The sequence below is a fragment of the Thamnophis elegans genome, chromosome 4 (assembly GCF_009769535.1).
Source record: "Thamnophis elegans isolate rThaEle1 chromosome 4, rThaEle1.pri, whole genome shotgun sequence".
In the NCBI taxonomy this organism is placed as follows: domain Eukaryota; kingdom Metazoa; phylum Chordata; class Lepidosauria; order Squamata; family Colubridae; genus Thamnophis; species Thamnophis elegans.
In genome coordinates this window covers 70,819,330-70,841,180 of record NC_045544.1, presented here as the reverse complement: position 1 = coordinate 70,841,180, position 21,851 = coordinate 70,819,330, and the positions used below count along the sequence as shown (strand labels likewise).

Genomic DNA, 21,851 nt, shown 5'->3' with positions numbered 1-21,851 from the left:
AAAATTGTTACTCTTTCAAAATACATTAATTCAGTCAATTATATGACCCTAAAAGATAGGAGAGTTATGAAATGTTCATATTATTGATGTGGGAATAAGACCAAGAAAATATAAGTTAGTTTTAGTTCATTCTGAATCTGAATAGATTTCATTTAGATAAGAATTAAGAATCCATCCAATTTCTGTATTTTATCCATGCATCAGATAATTATATCTGATATAACAGATATTACAGGGACTGCTAGATCAGCAGTTCAGCAGTTCAAATCTCACCGGCTCAGGGTTGACTCAGCCTTCCATCCTTCCGAGGTGGGTAAAATGAGGACCCAGATTGTGGGGGCGATATGCTGACTCTGTAAACCGCTTAGAGAGGGCTGAAAGCTCTATGAAGCGGTATATAAGTCTAACTGCTATTGCTATTGCTATATGACGTAGAAGAGTTAGAATATTGTTGTATTTGAATGTTATTTAAAAGCTTTCATTCTGTAAATGTTTTTCTGTTTTATAATATGCTATCTATTCTAAGATTTTTTAATATTACTTATTTTTATTCTTAGTATGCAGTCATTAAAAACTGAGAATGGTAACTATTGTTGGCCATTGCATATAAATAACAATTCAAGGCAAATTGCTAATTATGAGCACACAGGGCTTGATTATTCCTAGCATGTAAATTAGAATCAGTAATGAACCTTGTTTGATCCTTGGGTATAATTTAAAATGATTGTTGGTTTTCCTGAACCTTTAATTATTTTTGTATGTTTATGATACGTTTACCATTGTATTTTGTCAGTTGTCCAGAGTCATAACATATTGGGGCAGTTCATAAATTTCATAGATAAATAAGCATGAAAATATAGAATTCCTGCAATTCTGCAGATTTTTCCTGAATATGCAGGTATTAAGAGAATTAGCAATATTTTCTAGAAACAATGGAATAGCTACTTTCCCCATATATTCATTCTTCCTATACAACTACATGGGTAAAATTAAACTTGTATACCACACAACTTTCTAGGAAAGTCACAACAATCAAGGAATTAGAGCATTAGCTTGTCAGTCAAATGCAGCCTACAGAGGTAAGCCCTTAGATATGACTAAATCTAAGTAGTCATATACTTTGATTTGTTCTTCACAGAAACATCAATGTAAAACTGTTCATCTCTGAAACAACATTTTTTAACTGTTGTCTAGTTGACATGGGAAATGAAAGTCTAGAGTTGCACTTTAAGTCTAATAACTAACTACATGTAAAGTAGTGGCAATAACTAACCTATTCAGTGATTTAACTATTAGACACTGACTCTGTTTAGACATAATACTATCTGATAAATAGAGATTAGGAATAATCCATGTGCCAGAATAGAGCTTCTTTCAAATTATACAAAACCTTCTTGATATTTTCAAGTTCCCTCCAAACCAGAAATCAAAACTTCTGTTTGGTTACATGTTGCAGACTTACAATGCCTGCCATAATAGAAATATTTGATACCGAATGGTAAAATAGGTATAATCGTTTTGGCTTACATGAAGTTTATATACTTGGAGTTGTAACCATTTAAAAACATTTAATGTAGAATTTAATTTAATTCATTAACTTGTAGAAGAGGGTATGTTTTCAGCAAATTAGCTTTCATCTGAGGAAATGTGTCTGTAAGTTGAAATATTTTGAGGTTTGGAAGAAAACATTGGTTTATTGCATTAATATGCATGTACATATTAGCACAAATACCTGGACTTCTGAAAATAAGCAGATATTCAGAGACTGCTGTTAGTCAATGGAATGGCAATTTTTCTCTAACAGCTCCAAGAGAAGGAAATTTTACTTTGCCTTTCAAATATATTACAGGGACAGATATATTATATCATAAGAATAAAAAAGCACAAACCACTCACCCAGTAGCTTTTAGAAAATCGGTGAAAATCAAGCTACTTCCAAAAACCTTTCAATAACATCCTGTGTGCCTCTTGTTCTTTATCTTAGTTTTCCTCTCCTATTTTTATTTTATTTTTGAGATAAAGACAAAAATTGGAAAATGAAAAGATCTGCAGATATTTAAAACATATTGGAATGAATGCCAAGAAAGCTTTTTTGAGGAGACTGTTGCAAAACTAGGACACCAGCCCTGCAAAATTCTCCCAGTTTTAATACACTGAGGATAAAACATGTACATACATGAAATTGGAAAGAAAAAACAAACACAAGTTGAAAACCATTTTAGTAACCCAAGGATGTGGCCTGTGGCTTCTAATTGTTGGAATGGAATATGCAGCCCCTTTGCTTCAGTCAGCATCAAGGGCTGTGCATACCTGTGCCCTATTACTGAAGTGTAGGAGGCCTATTGAGGCAGCTCAGCTAAACCTCAGCATGCCATCAAGAGGTTTACCTTTGGGTAGTGATATACCTCAAGGTAAATTGCACCCATCTTTTAGATGGGTAGATATTGAGAAGGCTAGGAAAAAGAGGTGCAGATGTAGATGCAAGGGAAAAATTGCAGATGGTAAGCAAATTGCCTCCATGGCTATAGATTCCACCTGCATATCTAGGAGAAGCCATGGATGCAAAAGGAACCCCAAGTTGCAAATCTGCTCATTCTAGAGGTAGTGCTGCTTGATCAAGAGGTATAGGTGGAGATAAAAAGAGTCTTGCCACATAAGCAGCACTCCGTATTAATTGGGTTCAGCTTCAGCCCGTTTCATGATTGATTTCATCATTCTACATAGTCTAGGTACCAAGACTTTTACAATATTATCAGCTTAGGTTGAGATGGCCATATCATTTAGCATATGGATATTATGCAGTATTATAATGCATGATTTCTCCCAGAAACTTCATATAGTTATTAAATAATAAGGGGAGACAAAAGAATCCCTTGTCCCTCCATGTATAGGGGACCACTTGATCAACTCAAGTGGTGGCAAGAGCCGAGGTGGCGCAGTGGTTAAATGCAGCACTGCAGGCTACTTTAGCTGACTGCAGTTCGGCTGTTCAAATCTCACCGGCTCAGGGTTGACTCAGCCTTCCATCCTTCCGAGGTGGGTAAAATGAGGACCCGGATTGTTGTTGGGGGCAATATGCTGATTCTGTAAACTGCTTAGAGAGGGCTGAAAGCCCTATAAAGCGGTATATAAGTCTAACTGCTATTGCTATTGCTAACTCTCTTTCCTTTTAACACCAACTGAAACCAACCACTGTGGAAGAAGTAGAATCCCTGAAGGACAGTGGTTGCAAAGCTCAATTCTAGATACTCAAAAAGGATATCACGATTAACTATGGTACTTTATGCTGCTGTGAGACTCAGAAGGACCAGAAGGGGCACAGTAAACCCCTTTATGTTCTAACAAAATATCACAATTAGAGCTTCTGTTTCATGTGCACCCTAATTCTCATTCAATAGCATTGTCTTATCAGCTGGAGTTTTATCTCACTACACTTCAACACTTTGGTTTGGCACAAAGTATGGCTCGCAGACTGTTTGGTCTTATTGATCAGTATCTGTTTTGATTCTCCCAGGATTATGACCAATGCTCAGCCTCAATATTAGAGGTGTTTGTCAAAGGTGCTCTTTTTATAACAAGGACACCGAATCTATTTAGCATAGGTCCACAGTCTGGAAATACACTTCAGATATCATTGGATTCACAATTAATAGTTATGGCCTAGAGCACATTTTTTTACTTCCTCCTTCCTGAACCAATGAGATTTGGAAACTCATAGCCATGGAAGTATTACATTCCATCTTGGCTACTGCATTGTGGTCTATGTAGAGTTACTGTTGAATAATATCCAGACATTGCAGTTGGTACAAAATGTAGCATTTAACTAAAATAAGGGATCACATAATCCCTGCACTGAAAGATCTATACTCATTCCCAGTTGCTCTTCAGGCATAATGTAAGATGTTGCCATTAATCTTTAAAGACCTAAAGAGCTTTGAATCTGCTTTCCCATTATGAACCTGCCCAGTCATTAAAAGCTGCAGGAGATGATCTTTTTAAATTGTGTCCGCTACCAGAAGCTCATTTTACTGCCACTTGGAAGAGAGCTTTCTCCTGCTTCCAAGCTAGGGGTTGCATTCCCTAAGGGGTTGCTGCTTACTCTCTTGGCATTCATAAAATTGGTAAAGTACATTACTTTTTTCAAGCTTTTACTAGTTAATTTTATTAGTAGTTGTAATTTATTACTTTACTTTGTTTGGTGTTTTGAACACTGAATAAGGCAGGAAATAAATTGAATAAATAATAAAACACATCACTTTTTTGTGCTTCTTGGCTACAGAATATTATTCAAAGACAAAGACCGGAATTGGGAAGACATTGAAAAAAAACTGCGAGCTGAAAGTGATATCCCAATTGTGAAAACATCAAGCATGGTATGATTAAAATAACAGATTTAAATAAATAGAAGTGAGACATTTTGTCATTAAAAAATAAATCCCCTTTAAAAATATGATTGTTCAGCTATTATAAAAGCCAGTGCAAACTTAAACTCGGTCTCAAAATATTGACATTATTGTGTACCAGAATTTTACCTAACACTGAAGGGACTGTTGTGGCCCACCAGTGGCCAGCAGAGCTGGCAGCAGATTTGGACAGTGAGGAGGTTGGAGAGGAACATGGGCCAGTCCTAGAGTCTGGGGAAGGCTCTGATGAGGACTCTGCATCAGGGGCAGAGATGGGGCCAGGGCTGTCTGACAGTTATCAACTGTCTTCAGAGTCAGACATCAGTGAGGCAGATGAACATCTGAAGCCTGTGAATGTGCGCATTCACAGAGTTGCCAGATAAAGGAAACAGCTAAGGAACAAGGGTCGACTTGGGAGTAAGGTCACAGGTAGACGGTGAATGGCCCTTTCCAAAGGGAATAAAAGAGGAGCGAAAGGGGAGTGGAGTTTGCAGGAGACAATGTAGTTTGTTTATTTGGTTCATGACTCTCCGAAACTCCTTGCCAAGTTTTGAAGATATTGGCCTGACAGCTCTCCAAGCCAGATAAGGTCTGTGACTGTAAATTCACCCTTGAAAGACTTTGCTGGATATGAATGAGCAGAATTCACAGTAAATTAATAAAAAGGGGGTTTTGTCAGAACAAATAATCTGCTTCGTGGTTTGGGGAAGCCTAGGTCAAAGCAGAGACTGAAGGAGCACCCAAGCTTGTATCTTTGAAAACCACCACTGCTTATCATTTTGTCAAATCAAACACCAGCTTGGCTTTATAAAACTAAATGTTGTGTGTTCCATTCAGTTAGATCAGTCGTAATTAGGAAAGGTCACCTTTAAACTAGAAAAAAATAGCTATTGGGATTGCTATTTCGTATTCCATCCTTGAACCTTAGTAAAAGCGACGTATTTGCTCCTGCAGGAAATCTCATCAATATTGCAAGAATTGAAAAGAGTGGAGAAACAACTGCAAGGTATTTAATATTTCATCCAACAATTTCTAGAATTGTGGTTTGCAGAAAAATAAACATGTAACATTTATAGAAGATATAGAATAGGATTTGGGTTTCAAGGCTGTTTCCTAAATTATGGGTTGGAAAGTATAGGGAATACGCTTCTGTAGGATATTACCTGTTTCCTAGACTTTTTCGCTTTATAAATTTGTACCCTGGAAATCATGACTTGGTCTATGGATTTAAGACGAAAGATTTATCTGATCTGAAGAGGAACCAGAGCATAAGGAAAATTAGATTTCAGCTATATCCTATTTAAAGGACAAAAAATACTAACAATAGGTTCAGAGAGGGCTGCCATAGCTTGGTGGAGAATCTGAACCTAAAATCTAAATGACTTTAATCTATTAAGAGTTCTGAGGAGGTCAATCAAGCTAGATTTTCCATTGTTTTTTTTATAAGTAGAATTTGCAAACAAAATAATTAATAGTTATTCTTAGCAATTTTATTTATTATTTTCTTCATGTCCCAGAACCATACATATAATCTATACCAGTGATGACCTTTTTGTCCTTGCATGCCGAAAGCAGGGCGCGGGCATGACAGTGCACACGTGTCCACACCCATGTGCGCATGATGCCCCCGAAACCCCCCCTGGTGCATGTGTGCGACCCCTTCGTGCCCCATTTTCTGCCTAATAGGCCTCCCTGAAGCCTCTTGGAGCCAAAAATGGGGCCCATGGGGTGTTCCCCACACTCCCTCCTGCCCCCCATGAATGCATCCATGACACACACACACACACGCATGCATGTGCATCTCCCACACCCAAAAATCAGTTGGCCAGCAGAAGGCGCACGCACATGTGCAGTGGAACTAAGCTGGGGCAACAGCTCGCGTACCCACAGAGAGAGCTCCACATGCCATCTGTGGCACGCATGCACCTCACCTTTTTTTTTTTTTTAGCATGTATTGCATATATATAAACAGCTTGTAAACACATGGAATACCACTGTGGAAACCTGTGCTATTTTCTGAGCAGAGGTTTCAATATTATAACGTTTTACAGTTTTGTATTGTTAAACTTAACTCTTAGCCCTTCATTTCAAAGTGTTGATTATTATGGTATCTCTGCCATTTTAATATTATTTTTGTTACTGCTATGACCAAGATACTGATTTGAACAGAGGACTTGAGATAATGATACGAACCTTTTTGAGCCAGTAGGACAATTGAGAATGATTCATCTCTCTGCCTAGAGAGAAAGGGTTTGCCAATTCTCAAAATTAATGCTGAGGTGAACATAGGGAGGCGGGTGGGGGGGAGTCAAACTGGTTAGAATACACTGTGACTATCCAGTATGCTTCCTACCCTCTCTTTTATTTCTGTTCAGTGAATACTTCCAAACAACTGCTGGACTGTAGCCATCCATCATTTCTATTTTCTAAAAATGATCATTGAGTCTAATAAAAAGAAAAAAACAACGTGCTAGTTGTATCTGCAGACCAATATGTCTTTGGGTATTCTGGAAGATTCTTGCTTATTGACTGTAGTGATGTTCCAACACTGATATGAAAAGACCATATACATATACAATATTCCTTGGTTATTGGTTAATAAATTTTGTCTTGTCTTGAACTATTGAAGTTAATGGTCCTGGATATATTGTGTTGCCCCCAATGTTTTTAACATTTTCAAGAAGAAATGAGATGGAAAGGAAATTAAAAGACTGAGTAATATTATATTAATTTTAACGCTGTTAACCAGCAGTCAAACTGATTTCTTTCCTGGTTTTTTTTCTGTTTGTTAGTGATTAATTCAATGATTGACCCTGATGGAACTTTGGATGCTTTAAGCAATTTGGGATTTGCTGGTCCTGTCCAAGCAGCTCATCCTAGGCAGAAATCCACTCCTGGTTCTCAAAGTGCCCATCCTCAGATACATCCCAACTGTCTGCCGGAAGCAAGGGCTGTACGGCCAGCCACTGCCTCTACTTCACGTGAACTTGGAACTGTTGAATCCGAGCATGATTTCAGCATACATTTCAATAGGTTCAATCCAGATGGAGAAGAAGAAGATCCAACTTTGTGTAAATGACATGAATGTGATCAGTACTTTTAGTATTGAATGTGCAAAATTCATTAAGAGTCTTACCATCCTCTAAACAGTAAAACAAGGTTGGTAAAACTGTTGTTGCTTTGTTATTACCAACTACTTTGTGATATTTTGGATGTCACAAACCATTTGACTCATTGAGGTAAACATTGGTACCAATGAAGATGCACAGTTTATGATCATTTTGCGAGTTTCACAAACACTTGCTTTGAATCTTTTCCTCCATAGTTTATTTTGTTTAAGTAGACTTCAACCAGCCAACCATCCTTCATTTCAAAATTCTGAGTCTCCTATGAAAAGGTGATCTTAATTAAGCTTCTTGACATATGTGTATAACATGATCACTTATGCTTGATTCTGAATAAAGGGAGCTAATTAGGACATTACATTTTAATGATATCACAATATAAGGAAAAGCAGACTTCAGAATAATTAATTATTGTATCCTGGAGATTGCTTAAAGGTTTACAGGGCTCAAATATTATGTTTGCACTAAGAATTTGCTGAGAGTGGCGAATGAACATATCAGTAGGAACTAATTACGCTATACTGTACTTTGGAAAATGATCAAAATTGTCCTTTTTTAAAACAAAATACCACTTTGAGAGTGGGGTAAGTCAACTTTCTAGGACGATCCATTTGACACTTGAGGATCCTATTCAATATGTCTTTTTGATGTTAATGAAATTAAATGTTATATGATTTCTGTTCAAATGTTTGGAACTACAAAACTGATTTAAATATATTGCTGTGTGTGTCTACTGCTTGAAATTCTTTTTTAATGCTTTGTTACTAAGATCAGACACAAAATTCATTCATCATGACTTGTGAAACTTTCTTCCAAAGTTTGGAGATAGGGTAGTGAAAATCTAATCATTAGATTGACTCCAGGCATACAAATTATAAATGTTTTCCTGTAGAATCTCTAGCAAATCTGTCTAATATGTTTATAAGAATTTCTGGAAAAAAATGCTAACATAGACCTTTTGCTTATACTGCTTAACAGCAAATCTATTAAAATATCACATATAAGCCTATTTATCTTTAAAACTATCCCAATTTTAACATTTGGAAATAATAATTTAAAAAAATTAACCATCTTGTATTTCCAGAACACTGTAATTTCAAAAACGTGTGTTACATGCAATTAATAACTGGAAATTTCTTGTGTTTTTCCATCAGTCTAAATACTAAAATTAAAAATACAACTTTGAAGCTTCTATGAACCAGTCTTTAATATTTCAGCAATAATCATATGTGTCAGTTGTTTAAAAATACTCCTTTCCTGTACAGGATTTTGAAACTGTACAGGATTTTGGAAGTCATTGCAAAGCTTGGCCAAGTAAATATACAAAAAACTTTTTTGTAGTGATATAAAGAACCCAATAATCCTGTTGTATATTGGATTACTTTACTTGTTTGTTTGTTTGAAAATTTAAAATCTGCCTCTTGTCAAACTCTGTATCCCACTCAGAGGTTGGGAAACAATTGTTTACAGATACCATAGCAGTTTAAACTGATATATGATGAAAATACATATATTGAGAATAGTGATATTTTGGCCATCATCATTCCTTCCTCTTTTCAGTGCTTGGGAGAACCACAAACATACAAGTATCAGAAACTAGGAAATAGTTATAGAAAAATTAAAGATTTTGACTCTTTAACACAATTCTTTTTGTGTATTCTTTTTCAGACATTTACACATTTTGTGTTCTGTAATATTTGCATTTACAATTTTCTTATTTGTATGGATGCATACTCCTTATTTATTTTTGTTACACTTATTATGTATGATGTTACAAGCATTTACAGCTCCATTTTTAAATAAAGTGTTTCTGGAACTTTATACAATAATCTGATAGAAATGTGTGATTATCTGTGTGAACATATTGTGATTTGGATCGAGTTCAGTAATTATGAAGAAAAAATTTTTTTAAAAAAATTTGCTTGAGAATAATTTTACTGAACTTTGTCTTATCTTGGTGTAAAGAATAACATAGTACTTTTATTGTATTAGGTCTTCACAAAGAGAATCTAAAATCACTGTATGTACAGTCATTCCAGCCCGCACGCAAACACATGATTTCCTATTGAAAATTGGGTGGGTGGGATTCAGAGAATGCTTCAGAGTATAGAGAGCTGAGGTGCATTAATTTACCGTGGAAAGAAGTACCTCTCATCACAAATACAACAGAGCTTCTTGTGAAGATTTTAACAGCTGGACAAATTCATAATGAGAGAAACAATTAGATGTTTTATGTCTAAAAGTCAATGCCAACATCATAACTACCCAACAACATCAGGATGGACTTCCATCACCAAGTCCAGTTTTCTGTTTACCAGTAGCTGCTAGTCTTACACTTATTTAATTTCAGCTTGTTCTCCCTTACTCAGCAGATGAGCAAGTTTATGATTCAAGAATATTGACTCCTTGAAAATTGATTAAATGAAGTAATATCACTGAGCATCATTAACATGCTCTGAATTATCTGTCCAGTGGTTTATGTGTCCATTGATCATTGTAAAGAACAAGGCAGAACAAGGTAGGATATGAAATATAAGCTAAACTTGACCAATTTGCGGTTCTCACAATCTAGATCACCGATCCAGTGGGAGTGTGTTTAGTTAATAGACCAGTGCTTTAAAAAGCTAACTCTAAATTGGTAAGTATGAGCCAAATAGACTCATTTCATTTAGTGCCATAGATTATACATTCTAAATTAACGTTTCCTCCATATTGTGGAGTTTAGTTTCATTTGGCTTTAATAATGTCTAAAGCAATTTTGGGGAATGTATTGTGATTTTTTAAAAACAATGTGTGATCTATTAAATGCTAGGAATTGCATCTCAAGAGTGACTGAAGGGTCACACCACAATTTCTTACAATTGTTGAGATCAATGGAATTCTAATTTTCAAAGAAAGGATCATTTGGATATTAAATATATCATGGAAGTTTAGATTTTGACTTTAAAATGATGACAATTTAATGACAAAATGAAAATTATGAACTCAAGATTCTTGTATCATGAATTGTTCCAATCTCAGACCAAAACTCACAGTTGCAACTGTACTACAGCAAGTAACTTGTTGCCACTGCCATCAACACCCTACTTCCTGCATGGATTTTATGTGCTAAGACGTTTTTTGGGTGTAGAAACTATTTTTGCAAGACAGAACACTTGCTTTTCACTAATCCCATCCATCCTTTGCAACCTAAAATATTGGAGGTTCTTTGCAATAGTGCAAGCATCAATTTATTTAATTTGCATACTATTATAGACTGTAATGACTCCCAAGGCAATAAAGACAACCTTAAAACCAATACAAAAATGTCAGCATAGAGCACAATGGTATACATTTAACTACCAAAGCTCCCCTACAATAGTTGTTTTTAAATTACTTTTCGGAAAGCCACTAGGATGGTTGATAACTTGAGCCAAATCCATATCAAGAGAACCACAATGGGAAGCACTTTGCAGAGCCCCTCTTGCTTCTCAATACTAGAGGAATCATCAGTGCATTGTATTGGGGAGCGCACAGTGGATAGATTGATTCTACACAAAATTCAGTATTCCTAAAGATACCTTGGAGTGAAGCTATGTAGAGATTTATAGAACAAAATTAGCACTATAAATCACACATCAAAACCTATTGGTAATCAAAATAGTCCTGTAGCACAGGTAGTACAGCTGTGACAATACACTGAGTTTTGCATTTTGGAATAATTACAGTTTCTAAGTTGGTCTTCCATGTGTATAGAATTGCAGATAGAGCTATAGCTGACATACCAGTCAAAACAGTAAATCCCACCCCCAGCTATAGCCTCCCATCTGGCTCACAAGCAATCCAGATGGACTCCAAGTCATGGAATTACTTCTTCAAAGAATTAGCATTTAATCCAAAATCAATATCAGACCCACCAACCCTTCTAAACAAGCAACAACTTCCTCTTGCTGGGATTTGCCCCATTCAGCCCCTAAAAACTTCCAGATTCAGGATAAAAATTTAAGCATCTCTGCTCAGTGCAGAGTGGAGATGTTAAATTCTGTGTCATTGATGCACTGATAATACTAAACTAATCGATGTTTTCCCAGGGGTTTCAGGTGGATCTTCAAAAGTACTACGGAAATGATTGAATCCTGAGGCACCTTACAAATAAGCCATCACTGAACTAAAGGCTTCCACTCCTTAAGATCACAGCAAAAGTAGCTATTTCTGTTCCTTGCCCAGGTCTGAATGAGATCAAAAAGAGTTTGGATAATCTATTTCTGCACTGTAAAATAGAATTAAAAGAATCTTGATGCAATCATATATATGATATCAAAGGGTTTTCCCCTTCTCTCATTATCTTTTTTATTATTTGATCAACGATCAAGAGGAGATAAGAGGTTCACAAAATACAGTCACAGGGCTCTGCACAAAATTCAGAAACAACAAAATAATGGGAATTCCATTTTACAAAGATTGATAATTAGGTAACTCTTGGCCAGTTGTTAAGTTTCAGATTGAACCCTGAGAAGGTAAAAAAAGATAATCTCATGTAAGGCATGGGGGAAAATATGTACAAATAAATAAAATCATTTAAGATGTGTTTCATCTGCTTTTTAAAAGATAAAAGTTCCAAGTGATGAGTAGCTTTAGATTTCTCACATTTATGCCTAAGATTTTGTTCTTCATGTGCTGAATAATATTTAGAGACACTAGATGGCATATTGGTTTACTTTTTCACAAATTGCAAAAATAATGACAAAGCTAAAACAACAGTATTTTTTAAGAGGCAGAGTGTGGTGTTAACTATAAAGTAATAGCAACCATTACAATTCATAAACTATCTTTTTCATTAATTCAAACAACACAGTACACATTGAAGAACAATAAAAACAATGCATTATGTATTTGTAAAAATAATCCTGCAACACTATCAAACAACATTTGCCTTTCCCAGATTCTTGGGAAGAACTTGATAGGTGGATAAAAGTGTCAAATCCAGTTTAAATATCTGGTTGACTGGGCAATTAATAATAATAATAATAACAACAACAACAACAACAACAACAAAATTATAATATTAAAACAGCAACAAACTGGTGGGAACATCAGCCTGAAAAAGTCACCGAAAATCAGATGGTCAAGATCTTGTGGGATTTTCGTATACAAACAGACAAAATATTGGAGCGTAATACACCAGACATCACACTGGTTGAGAAAAATAAGGTTACAATCATAAACATCGCAATACCAGGTGATAGCAGGGTTGATGAGAAGGAACATGAAAAAATTGCAAAATACCAGGACTTAAAAATCAAAATTCAACGATTATGGCACAAACCAGCAGTGGTAATTCCAGTTGTAATCAGCACACTGGGTGCTATTCCAAAAGCACTGGAATCACATTTAAAACAGTTAAAATTGACAAAATTACCATCAGGCAAATGCAAAAAGCCGCACTGCTTGGATCTGCACGCATATTACGAAAATATGTTATGACATCCTAGGCCCCTGGGTGGGGCCCAACTAGTAACCAATGCCAAATCCGGCAAAACAACTGGCCGCTGTGATACAATTATGTTGTTGTGATAATAATAATAACAACAATAATACTAATAACAACAGCAGCAACAACAGCTATCTTCTGTTCCTAGATGAAACACAAAATATAAATCAAATGATAAATTTGATATAGTTGTAAAGGCTAGGAAGTAGGCAAGGTCAAGTCCCATTTACAGTTGTTGCCAAGAAAATTTCAAGCAGTTTCCAGGGATTAAGAATGACTTGAAAGCACACATCTATTTCTTCAACAAGTCCTATTTAAAGTGAGACAGACATATTTAATGAGGAAAGGAATACCAAAAAGATCCAGTTTCTTGTGATGGCCATCATAGTGGATCTTCTTAGTCTAGATTCCTATATCATATTATAAGACCTGATCAACAACTTAATATAAGGTTAGACAACTTTTTACATTCCTTGGAACAGCAAAGGTGACTAATCAACAAGCATGTAATGGAGAGCACAACACCAGCCATGAAGGCAAAATCATGAAACTGTGTCTCACTTTGGCCATGTCATGCGGGGAATTCATTGAAGAAAGCAATTATGTTTGGAACAGTTAGCAGTAAAATGAAACCAGGTCAACCAACCAGTCAAAGAACACAGTGACTGGACACTATCAAAATTGACACCAGTCAAAAACATAGAAAAACAAAAAGAAGTAGTGCAAAATTGGAAGGTGTGGAGGGACCTGGTCCATAGAAGCACCAAAAGTTGGACATGATTGAACAGATAAATTCATCGCCATCACTCTTTACATTGGTGTGTCCAGCCTTGGCAACTTTAAGACTTGCATAAGATATGCTGGCTGAGGAATTCGGGAAGATGAAGCCCACAAGTCTTAAAGTTGCCAAGATTGGACACCACAGTTTTACAAAGTCCGGTCCTCAAACTGGTCCCATATTTTAAAGAAAATGATTTTTACTTTGGGCTGGATTCAGAATTATGGTGACCAACAGTTAAAAAGAATAAAAATATGTTATGTTCTTCAAACAGTGAGGCAATCACATGGTGCACCGTATAAAACTTCTGTCTTTAAAGGAAGGTTTACATAGAATACTTTGTGGTCTTCCTACAAAGAGGTAATCACAGTGTACAGACCTGGGAACAGGATGGACATCTACCAGTCTTGCCTGATCCATCAAATAAAAATCTTGTGGGAATCCTTGAGAGTGATGCTTTCGTTGAAACCTGGAACAATAAATGTTTTGCTTCTGCCAAACCATTGTTGACCTAGATTGGTTTGGCAGGGCTTCCAGAATGCAATGTGGAGTTTGAAACAAAAGACTTCTTTTTTCATATGCACACCTGAATTAAGCAGCCATAATGACAGAGAGATGCTTTTGAGTGAACTGTCCTGGATAAGGGAAAGAGCTAAACTCATGATCTTCAAGAAGTATAATACATTCTCTTTCATCTGTTCTCTTTGTCAGTGGCACATCTGCTTCTTCTCCTCTGACACTCCTCTTTGTGTACTTGTAGGTCAAACAACTTTTACAAGGCTTTCAGTAACCATTCTCAGGAAAGTCAGATGACCTGTTGGATGCTCCATCAAGGTTTGAGAAACAGAAGTATGTTCAAATGTCTGTTAGTCATGCAAAGGCTTCAGCAGTCTTATTTCTTTTATTTTACCACTATCATTTTGATTACTGATGCAGTCATTCTAGTTCCTTATTGTTGTCACAGACACATTTTAAAACAGTATTAAAAGATTTCTTTTTCTTTCCATTCAATCATGTCTGAATACTCAGACACTGCCTGGACTAGTCCCTGCAGTTTCCTGGCTAAGGCTTTTCAGAAGTAGTTTGCCACCTCCCTAGGGCTGAAAGAAAGTGACAGGATCAAGGTCACCTAGCGGCTTAAGATGGAACTAGAACTCACAGACTTCCAGTTTCCAGCTTGATGCCTTAATCTCTACACCAAATTGGCTCTCCATGAAAAGGATATAGATATTTATATACCCAATGGAGAGATTAAGCCAATACAAATTTGAAAAATGTAATAAAACATGAACCAAAGCTCGTACAACTCAAAGTACTTTCCCCCCTGCCTTTGGCCCTGATCAGAAATATATATATATCAATAATTTGCCAAGATGTAACACAACTATTTTGCAGAATATAATATTGCATACTCAGAACTAGAATTGTTAGAGCCTACTTTGACTCAATTGTCAATGGTTAAAAACTATATTCTGCTATCCTACTGAAGGGCAGGTCTCTAAAAACAAGAGGAATAAGAACTATGGTAATCAAAACATAAGTCAAATTGAAAGTAATATTAAACATGCCACGGTAATATCAGTATAAAAAAAGAAGATATTCACTGGTAGCCCGAATGATGGCAAAACCAATAAAGTCAAAGCATCTTTTGGTATCTTCCATCCTTTGACAGGGACAGTATCTATTTGCATGCAGTGTTCTTCACTTTATAAAGAAGAATGTTTAATAGTCCTCAATGGAATTGTATCCCTGCTGGGCAAGAGGCCAAGAGAGTAATTTCTTGATTTCTTAGCTCTGCTAAAGGATGCAGCTCTTTGTTATTAAAAAGAAAATGTGAGCTCTCTTCTTCCAATTGAAATTAGCTTTCATATATAAAGGGACAGGTATGTATCCAGCCTACTGAATCTATGATAAATTTACAAACCATGGTCTGTAGTCATACATGCTGATTAATTGTATAAAATAAACACTGAAAACTCTACTTATCTGTTACAATTATTTACTGAGCCTCTCTTAAACAAAATCACAATTACTCAATTTCCATCTGGCGGCATTTTTCATAGCAGCAGCTGTTTCACTAAGGGAGTTGTTCAGCCAAACCTAAAAGGCAGGTGCTGCCCCTAACATCAATGTTTTCCTGGGCTGTTTCCTATGAAGCAATTAATTATAGATAATTACTGGTTTTTGAATGCACGGCCCTAAATTTATGAAATATTTATGCACCCAAAATGTATCCTGCTGTCAATAGCAATTCAATTTTTCATGCATTTTGCTGATCAAATAATCTGAAAGTATGAGCCTATTCATTAGGAACAATTGCTGTAATCTTTCTTGAGGTCTCCTAATATAGCCCTTGAACATTGAATATTCAGGAGGAAATTTATAAGCAGGGGTAAGCAAACAGACAAGCTGCTTGGAATGGGACAAAGCAACCTCTGTGTAGACTGGAAACCAGATCCTAAATGTTTTAATTACCAATCCAACAATACCAGCAGTTCATTTAGTGAACTTTTGAAATTATAACAGCACTGGAAAAAAAATGACTTATGACCATTGCAGCATCCCCATGGTCATGTGATTTACATTCAGACGCTTTACAACTGGTTCATATTTATGACGATTGCAGTGTCCCGGGGTCATGTGATCAGCTTTTGCAACCTTCTCACAAGCAAAGTCAATGGGGAAGTCAGATTCACTTAACAACCTTGTTGCTAACTTAACAACTGCAGTGATTCCCTTAACAACTGTGGTAAGAAAAATGGTAAAACGTGGCAAAACTCACTTAGCAAATTTCTCAGCAACAGAAATGTGGGGTTCAGTTGTGGTCATAAGTTGAGAACTATCTGTACTGTTTGTGTTCATAAGTAATGTTGATAGTCCAGATCAAGATAGTAAGGAACTTTTTTAGTAACAAACTTTTTATATAAATACAATGTTTTTAGTTATTTTTGGATAAAGACTAATTACTGGAAAATTTGAAAAATTATCACTTTTCAAGAAGTGAAGTTCCTTCCACAAAGAATTATTCCCTGAATGTCCTTTCTTTTTTCACTGATAATAATATTCTTGCCAAGAAGTTTAAGAAGATATTAAAACTTAATACAGTTCAATTTCACGTTAGTAAATTATGACCTCAATACTTCAGTTTTATTCTACTTTAATATAGAGAATGAATGCACTCTCTATAAAATCCAATAAACAGAAAAGAAGGAGGGGGAAATTTTATACCTTTTCATGTTTTAAGGGAAAATATTTTGCACTGCATTTTATACATTGTACCCATGAAGAAATAAAGACCATACCATATTAGATAGATTAACAAAATTAATGTCTATTTAAAATATTTGCCATGTATTATTACATATACTAGATACACATTCTATAATACAAGTATATGGAATTTCCTAGATGGTCCATTAAATAAGACTTATTTCTGGACATATTTTATAATGTTACCTTGTGGTAAGATAAGCAGCCAACAAATGTAATAAATAAAACAATAAATAACTAAATATAAATTAGTTTCTTTTTTCAGTTTAATTATGTCCATTCTCAGTATTTTTTCATGACCCACTAAATAAGGTTTACTGAAAAGGATCAAAGCTTGACTGGACATGGTAATCTATTTCTTTATTACATCAGGGTATACCTTCAAAACTAATCAATATGAATATAATTTCTGTAAAATGTAATAAAATGGGAGATGATCCAAAATTCAAAAAGAATCGTTCGTTTTTTAAGATAAGAACTATATGTTCTGAATTAGAATGTCAACTGCAGAATAATTGATTTTTCCTACTATATTTGAAGGCCAAAATTCAATTCTATATCATTTTAGTGCTGTTTATGCAGCCCACCAAACTCAATGTGCTTAATTTAAGGATTAAATTTTATTGAATTCTTGTGGAACTTGCTTCCAAAAAGCTTTCCCTAGGATACCTGAATGTCATCTTATTGGGGATGCCCAGAATTACCATTCATTTGAATTAAATGAAGTTCATGGGGTCGGGAGCCTGATTGGAAGAATTCCAAAGCAATAAAATAAATAAAATAAAAGAAGAGGAGGGGAGGGGAATTAAAAAAAAACCATGATTTTCAGGTCAATCCTGAGTTACATTTCTAATCTTACAAGTTAGCATTGGCTGTTGCTTATGCTACAATATTCAAGAGGCTGCAAATTCAAATCATTTTTGCACAAAATGCATAAAGGTAGATCATATTTGCTTTGTTCGTTTTGAAAAGAGAAGAGAATTAAAGGCTGCTGAAAGCAGAGGCTCATTTATTACCTGGACACATCCATATGCCCTCTATTTATACAGTTAAAACTTATCAGAATGCATAGTTTCATGCTGTACTTTGTCTTGCTTTTTCTCCAGTTTCTCAGCATCTGTCCTATAATTTTTCTCCATTTATGTGGCCCTGGAGACTCTTTTTGCATTTTACCAAATTACTGCTGATGAGCTGAATTTAGTGTGCAGAAGTACAGGAATTCCCAGATTGGGATTTTGGCTTGTTGCCTCTCTGATGCAGTGCTAAGAGTTGCTATTAGTTGCCATTGTTCTTATGAAGCAGACACTGCTCTGATATTATTTTGTACAGCGTTTATTTTGTAGTCTACATGGCGAGAACATAAAACTAGACATAAAAGTAGACTGGTATTCAAAGATGTCTGCAAACCTAGCAGACAACTTTATCTCCCAAAAGGTAGATACAGGAACTAGAACAGAGTTCCCCAACCTTTTTAGCTTTGCGGACCTGTGTGGGGGGTGGCGGTGGAGAGGGAGGAGAAAGGAAAGGCAAGCAGCAGCAAAAAGGGACCAGCAAAGTTAGGGTACTTCAGTAAAGCATTTGTCAAAGTGGGCAACAACCTACTTCTTGGTAAGATAGAAAATGTGGAATAGACAGCGTACCAGTAGATGGATTCATAACTGGTTGACAAACTGCACTTAGTACGTAGCCCTCAATGGCGCTACATCTACCTGGACTGATGTAATGAGGAATCCCAAGGTTCTGTCTTAGAGCCAGTTTATAACATCTTCACAAACAATTCAGATGAAGGGAGATAAGGGGAATTCATTCACTTTTGCAGATGACACCAGAGGTATAGCCTCCACTTTAAAAGATAGGCTCAAAATTCAGAAGGATCTAGACAAACCTGAACACTGGACTTTATCCAACAAAATGCAATTCAGTGGTGAGAAAAGTAAGGTTTTACATTTAGGCAAGAAAACTCAAACACACAGGTTTACAATAGGTGGTATCAGGCTCAACAGCAGTAACAATGAGATATCTAGGAGTCCAACTGGGGAACAACATAGATGTGAGTTGCAGTTGCCAAACAGCTAATGAAGTCCTAAGCTGGCTCAACAGAGAAATAGTATCAAGTATTAGTATCACTATATACAGTACTGGTTTAGTAAGACCTTACTTGGAATATTGCATTCATTTTTGGTCACTGGAATACAAAAAATATTCTCCAAAATATGCTCTGTGTTCCCTCCCTCCCTCTCTCTCTCTCTCTGAAAGAGTGAGAGTGAGAGAGGGAGAGAGGGGGGAACTGATAAGAATCACTTACTTAGTTTGCTTACTGCTAGAATTTGGTGCTGAAATTGGGTCTGTAAAAAGTCTTTAAAATACTTCTCATGTACTTTGGAAAGACAGCTGATTTGCTGGGTAGTGAACATTTAATTATCTGCCAAAACTGCAAAAGCCAGTACTGCCAGACGGTTTTTTAAAGAATTCCTGCAGATGAGAGTCAAGTCGAGGGAAGACACTAACTGGCCAGCTCCTACATATCGATTTTGCTTGCTATCCATTATCTTTTAAATCAATTGAAATAGTGCTGACCTACAGTATTTTGTTTCCATAGATGAGGACAGCAGTAGTCCTAAGGAAGTTAAGTCAGAACATTAAAAAAGCTGTACAGGTAGCTCTTGGTTAACTAACATTCGTTCAGTGAATATTCAAAGTTACAATGGTGCTGAATGAAGAGACGTATGACCTGTCAACGCTTGCGGCATTGCAGTGTTCCACAGTCATGTGGCCATGATTCAGGAAATTGACAACCAGCTGATAATTATAACATCACATTGTTCCATGCTCACATGTTCACTATTTGCTGTCTTCCCTGCCAACTTCTGACAAGCAAAGTCAATGGGAAAACTGGCAGGATGGACTGCATGAGATTCACCTAATGATGCAACTAGAATTGTCAGAACTCCTGTTGTAATTCAGAATGGTCATATGGTTTTGCAACTTTACAACTGCATTGCTTAATGACTATAATGGAATGTGTGGATGACCTTGGGGAATGTCCAGGAAACAATAAGACAAGAAAGGGAAGAACCCCAATGGCTTAATGGGCAGAGAAAGAAACTTAGGAAGAACCATCCTAATGGAAGTTGGTACATTCAGATTTGCAAGATTTGTTAATGCAGTTATAAAATAAAGGAGAATTAATCCATCTAGTTGTATTTCCTATCTCTTTTACTTGAGAGGGCTGATAGCTATGGAGATCCTCATTCCAATTATTACCATTAACCAAGGACTACTGAGATTTTTCATTCCAATGCAGACATTTGACTAGAAGTGCGGATAGTTGAATTATATAGTTGCTCCGATTCAGTTACAAGTAGCATTCTTAGATTCATAATTCCAGCCATATTCCTTATTTTACTACTGGACTACTGATGGAATGGTGAACTGCAATCTCCAGGGAATGGAGAGTGTGAAAAGGTCAAGATGGTAGCCATGCCATATGACTGTAGTCTAGCCTCTTTTCTATGTAACACATGGGAAGGAAGGAAGGAAGGAAGGAAGGAAGGAAGGAAGGAAGTTCCAAGCAGAGAAAATACACTTCAAGAACATTAATCTAGTACACAGGTGCCAAACTCACGGAGTCACATTGCCATCATGTGATGTTTTGTGACATTTTTCCCTTCGTGGAGCTGGGGTGGGCATGGCCTGTGCATGATGCACCCAGCCTGTAAGCTACCAGTTTGACAGCCGTGATCTAGTACACAGGATACAAGAATCTTAGTGAAAGCTTAGTGGCTTGGAGATTTGAAATGGAAATACTGAATTTTCAGAAGACATTTGAAAAAAAACGAACATTTAGTTTATGAACTAATATTTAGATCAAAATAATAGCTCACAAAAATAACCAAGAACAGCTTTAAAACTGAAGAGATATAGATATATAATTTTCTTATTTTAAAATGAAAAATTGTGAGTCAGGAGTCTTTAAATAACGGAAAGAAAAACTACTACCAAAACTGGATTATTTTTTGCAAAACTATAAATTGAGCACAAACAATAATACATTTTAGGAGGTTCTAATTACTTTTTGATCCATTGGCCCACCTGCAAGCCCCACCTGCAAATCTTCTGACTGATCTCTTCCTTTCTTCTTTATCACTTCTACTAGAAGATGATTTAGTGTTGACTAAGAACATGACAGAACAGTCTGATGATTAGTTCCACTGATGTTGGATGCTGATATATTAGATATTTTATCACATGTACTGTCCTTATTTTTAATACTCAACTTGAAATATTTGTAATTTCTGCCTGTATTCAATGTCCTTGAAAAAGAACACACTTTGAAATAGATTAATGTCACAGAATCCTAATGAAGTTGACAAATAAATCCTTTACAAAGTTTTAGCCTTGAATTTCAATAAGGTGGCGGAAAAAACATAATATCTGGGATGTTTTTAATCAATGTAAATATAGTACTGAAATATTTGTTCTTTGGGATATTAATGCATTCTTTTTCATGGTTATTGTACTTAATCAAACAAGGTAAATAAGAAGGGTAAACTACAGAAGAATGAAATTGTATCAAAGGGCAGCCTTGCATGGAAAGAGTTCCTTTTTTTGGCAGAAGGAAAACATTTAATGAAGTCCATTGAAAGTCAGTGTTCTCATTCATTTGTTTTATCAGATCTAAATTGTGAGGGTGGGATGGAATTGCTCTCTGCCATTTGTAGCAAAATCTACTTGCATGAGTGTAACTGTGTTGCTTGTATCCTTACAATTTATATTGATATTAATTGTTTCCTGTTTGCTTATTT

At 35.9% G+C, this 21,851-nt stretch overlaps 1 protein-coding gene across 6 annotated transcripts in view; it reads left to right on the top strand.

Moving 5' to 3' along the window:
* The window catches only part of CEP170 (centrosomal protein 170), an 89,679-nt gene extending 80,330 nt beyond the window's left edge, over positions 1 to 9,349 (top strand). For all 6 annotated transcript variants that reach the window (XM_032215208.1, XM_032215212.1, XM_032215211.1 and 3 more), the window contains 3 exons: positions 4,280 to 4,373; positions 5,358 to 5,409; positions 7,196 to 9,349. In XM_032215208.1, coding sequence (XP_032071099.1) covers positions 4,280 to 4,373; positions 5,358 to 5,409; positions 7,196 to 7,482 — 433 coding nt within the window. In that variant the 3' untranslated portion in view covers positions 7,483 to 9,349. The remainder of the gene's footprint in view (positions 1 to 4,279; positions 4,374 to 5,357; positions 5,410 to 7,195) is intronic.
* The last annotated feature ends 12,502 nt before the right edge of the window (positions 9,350 to 21,851 follow it).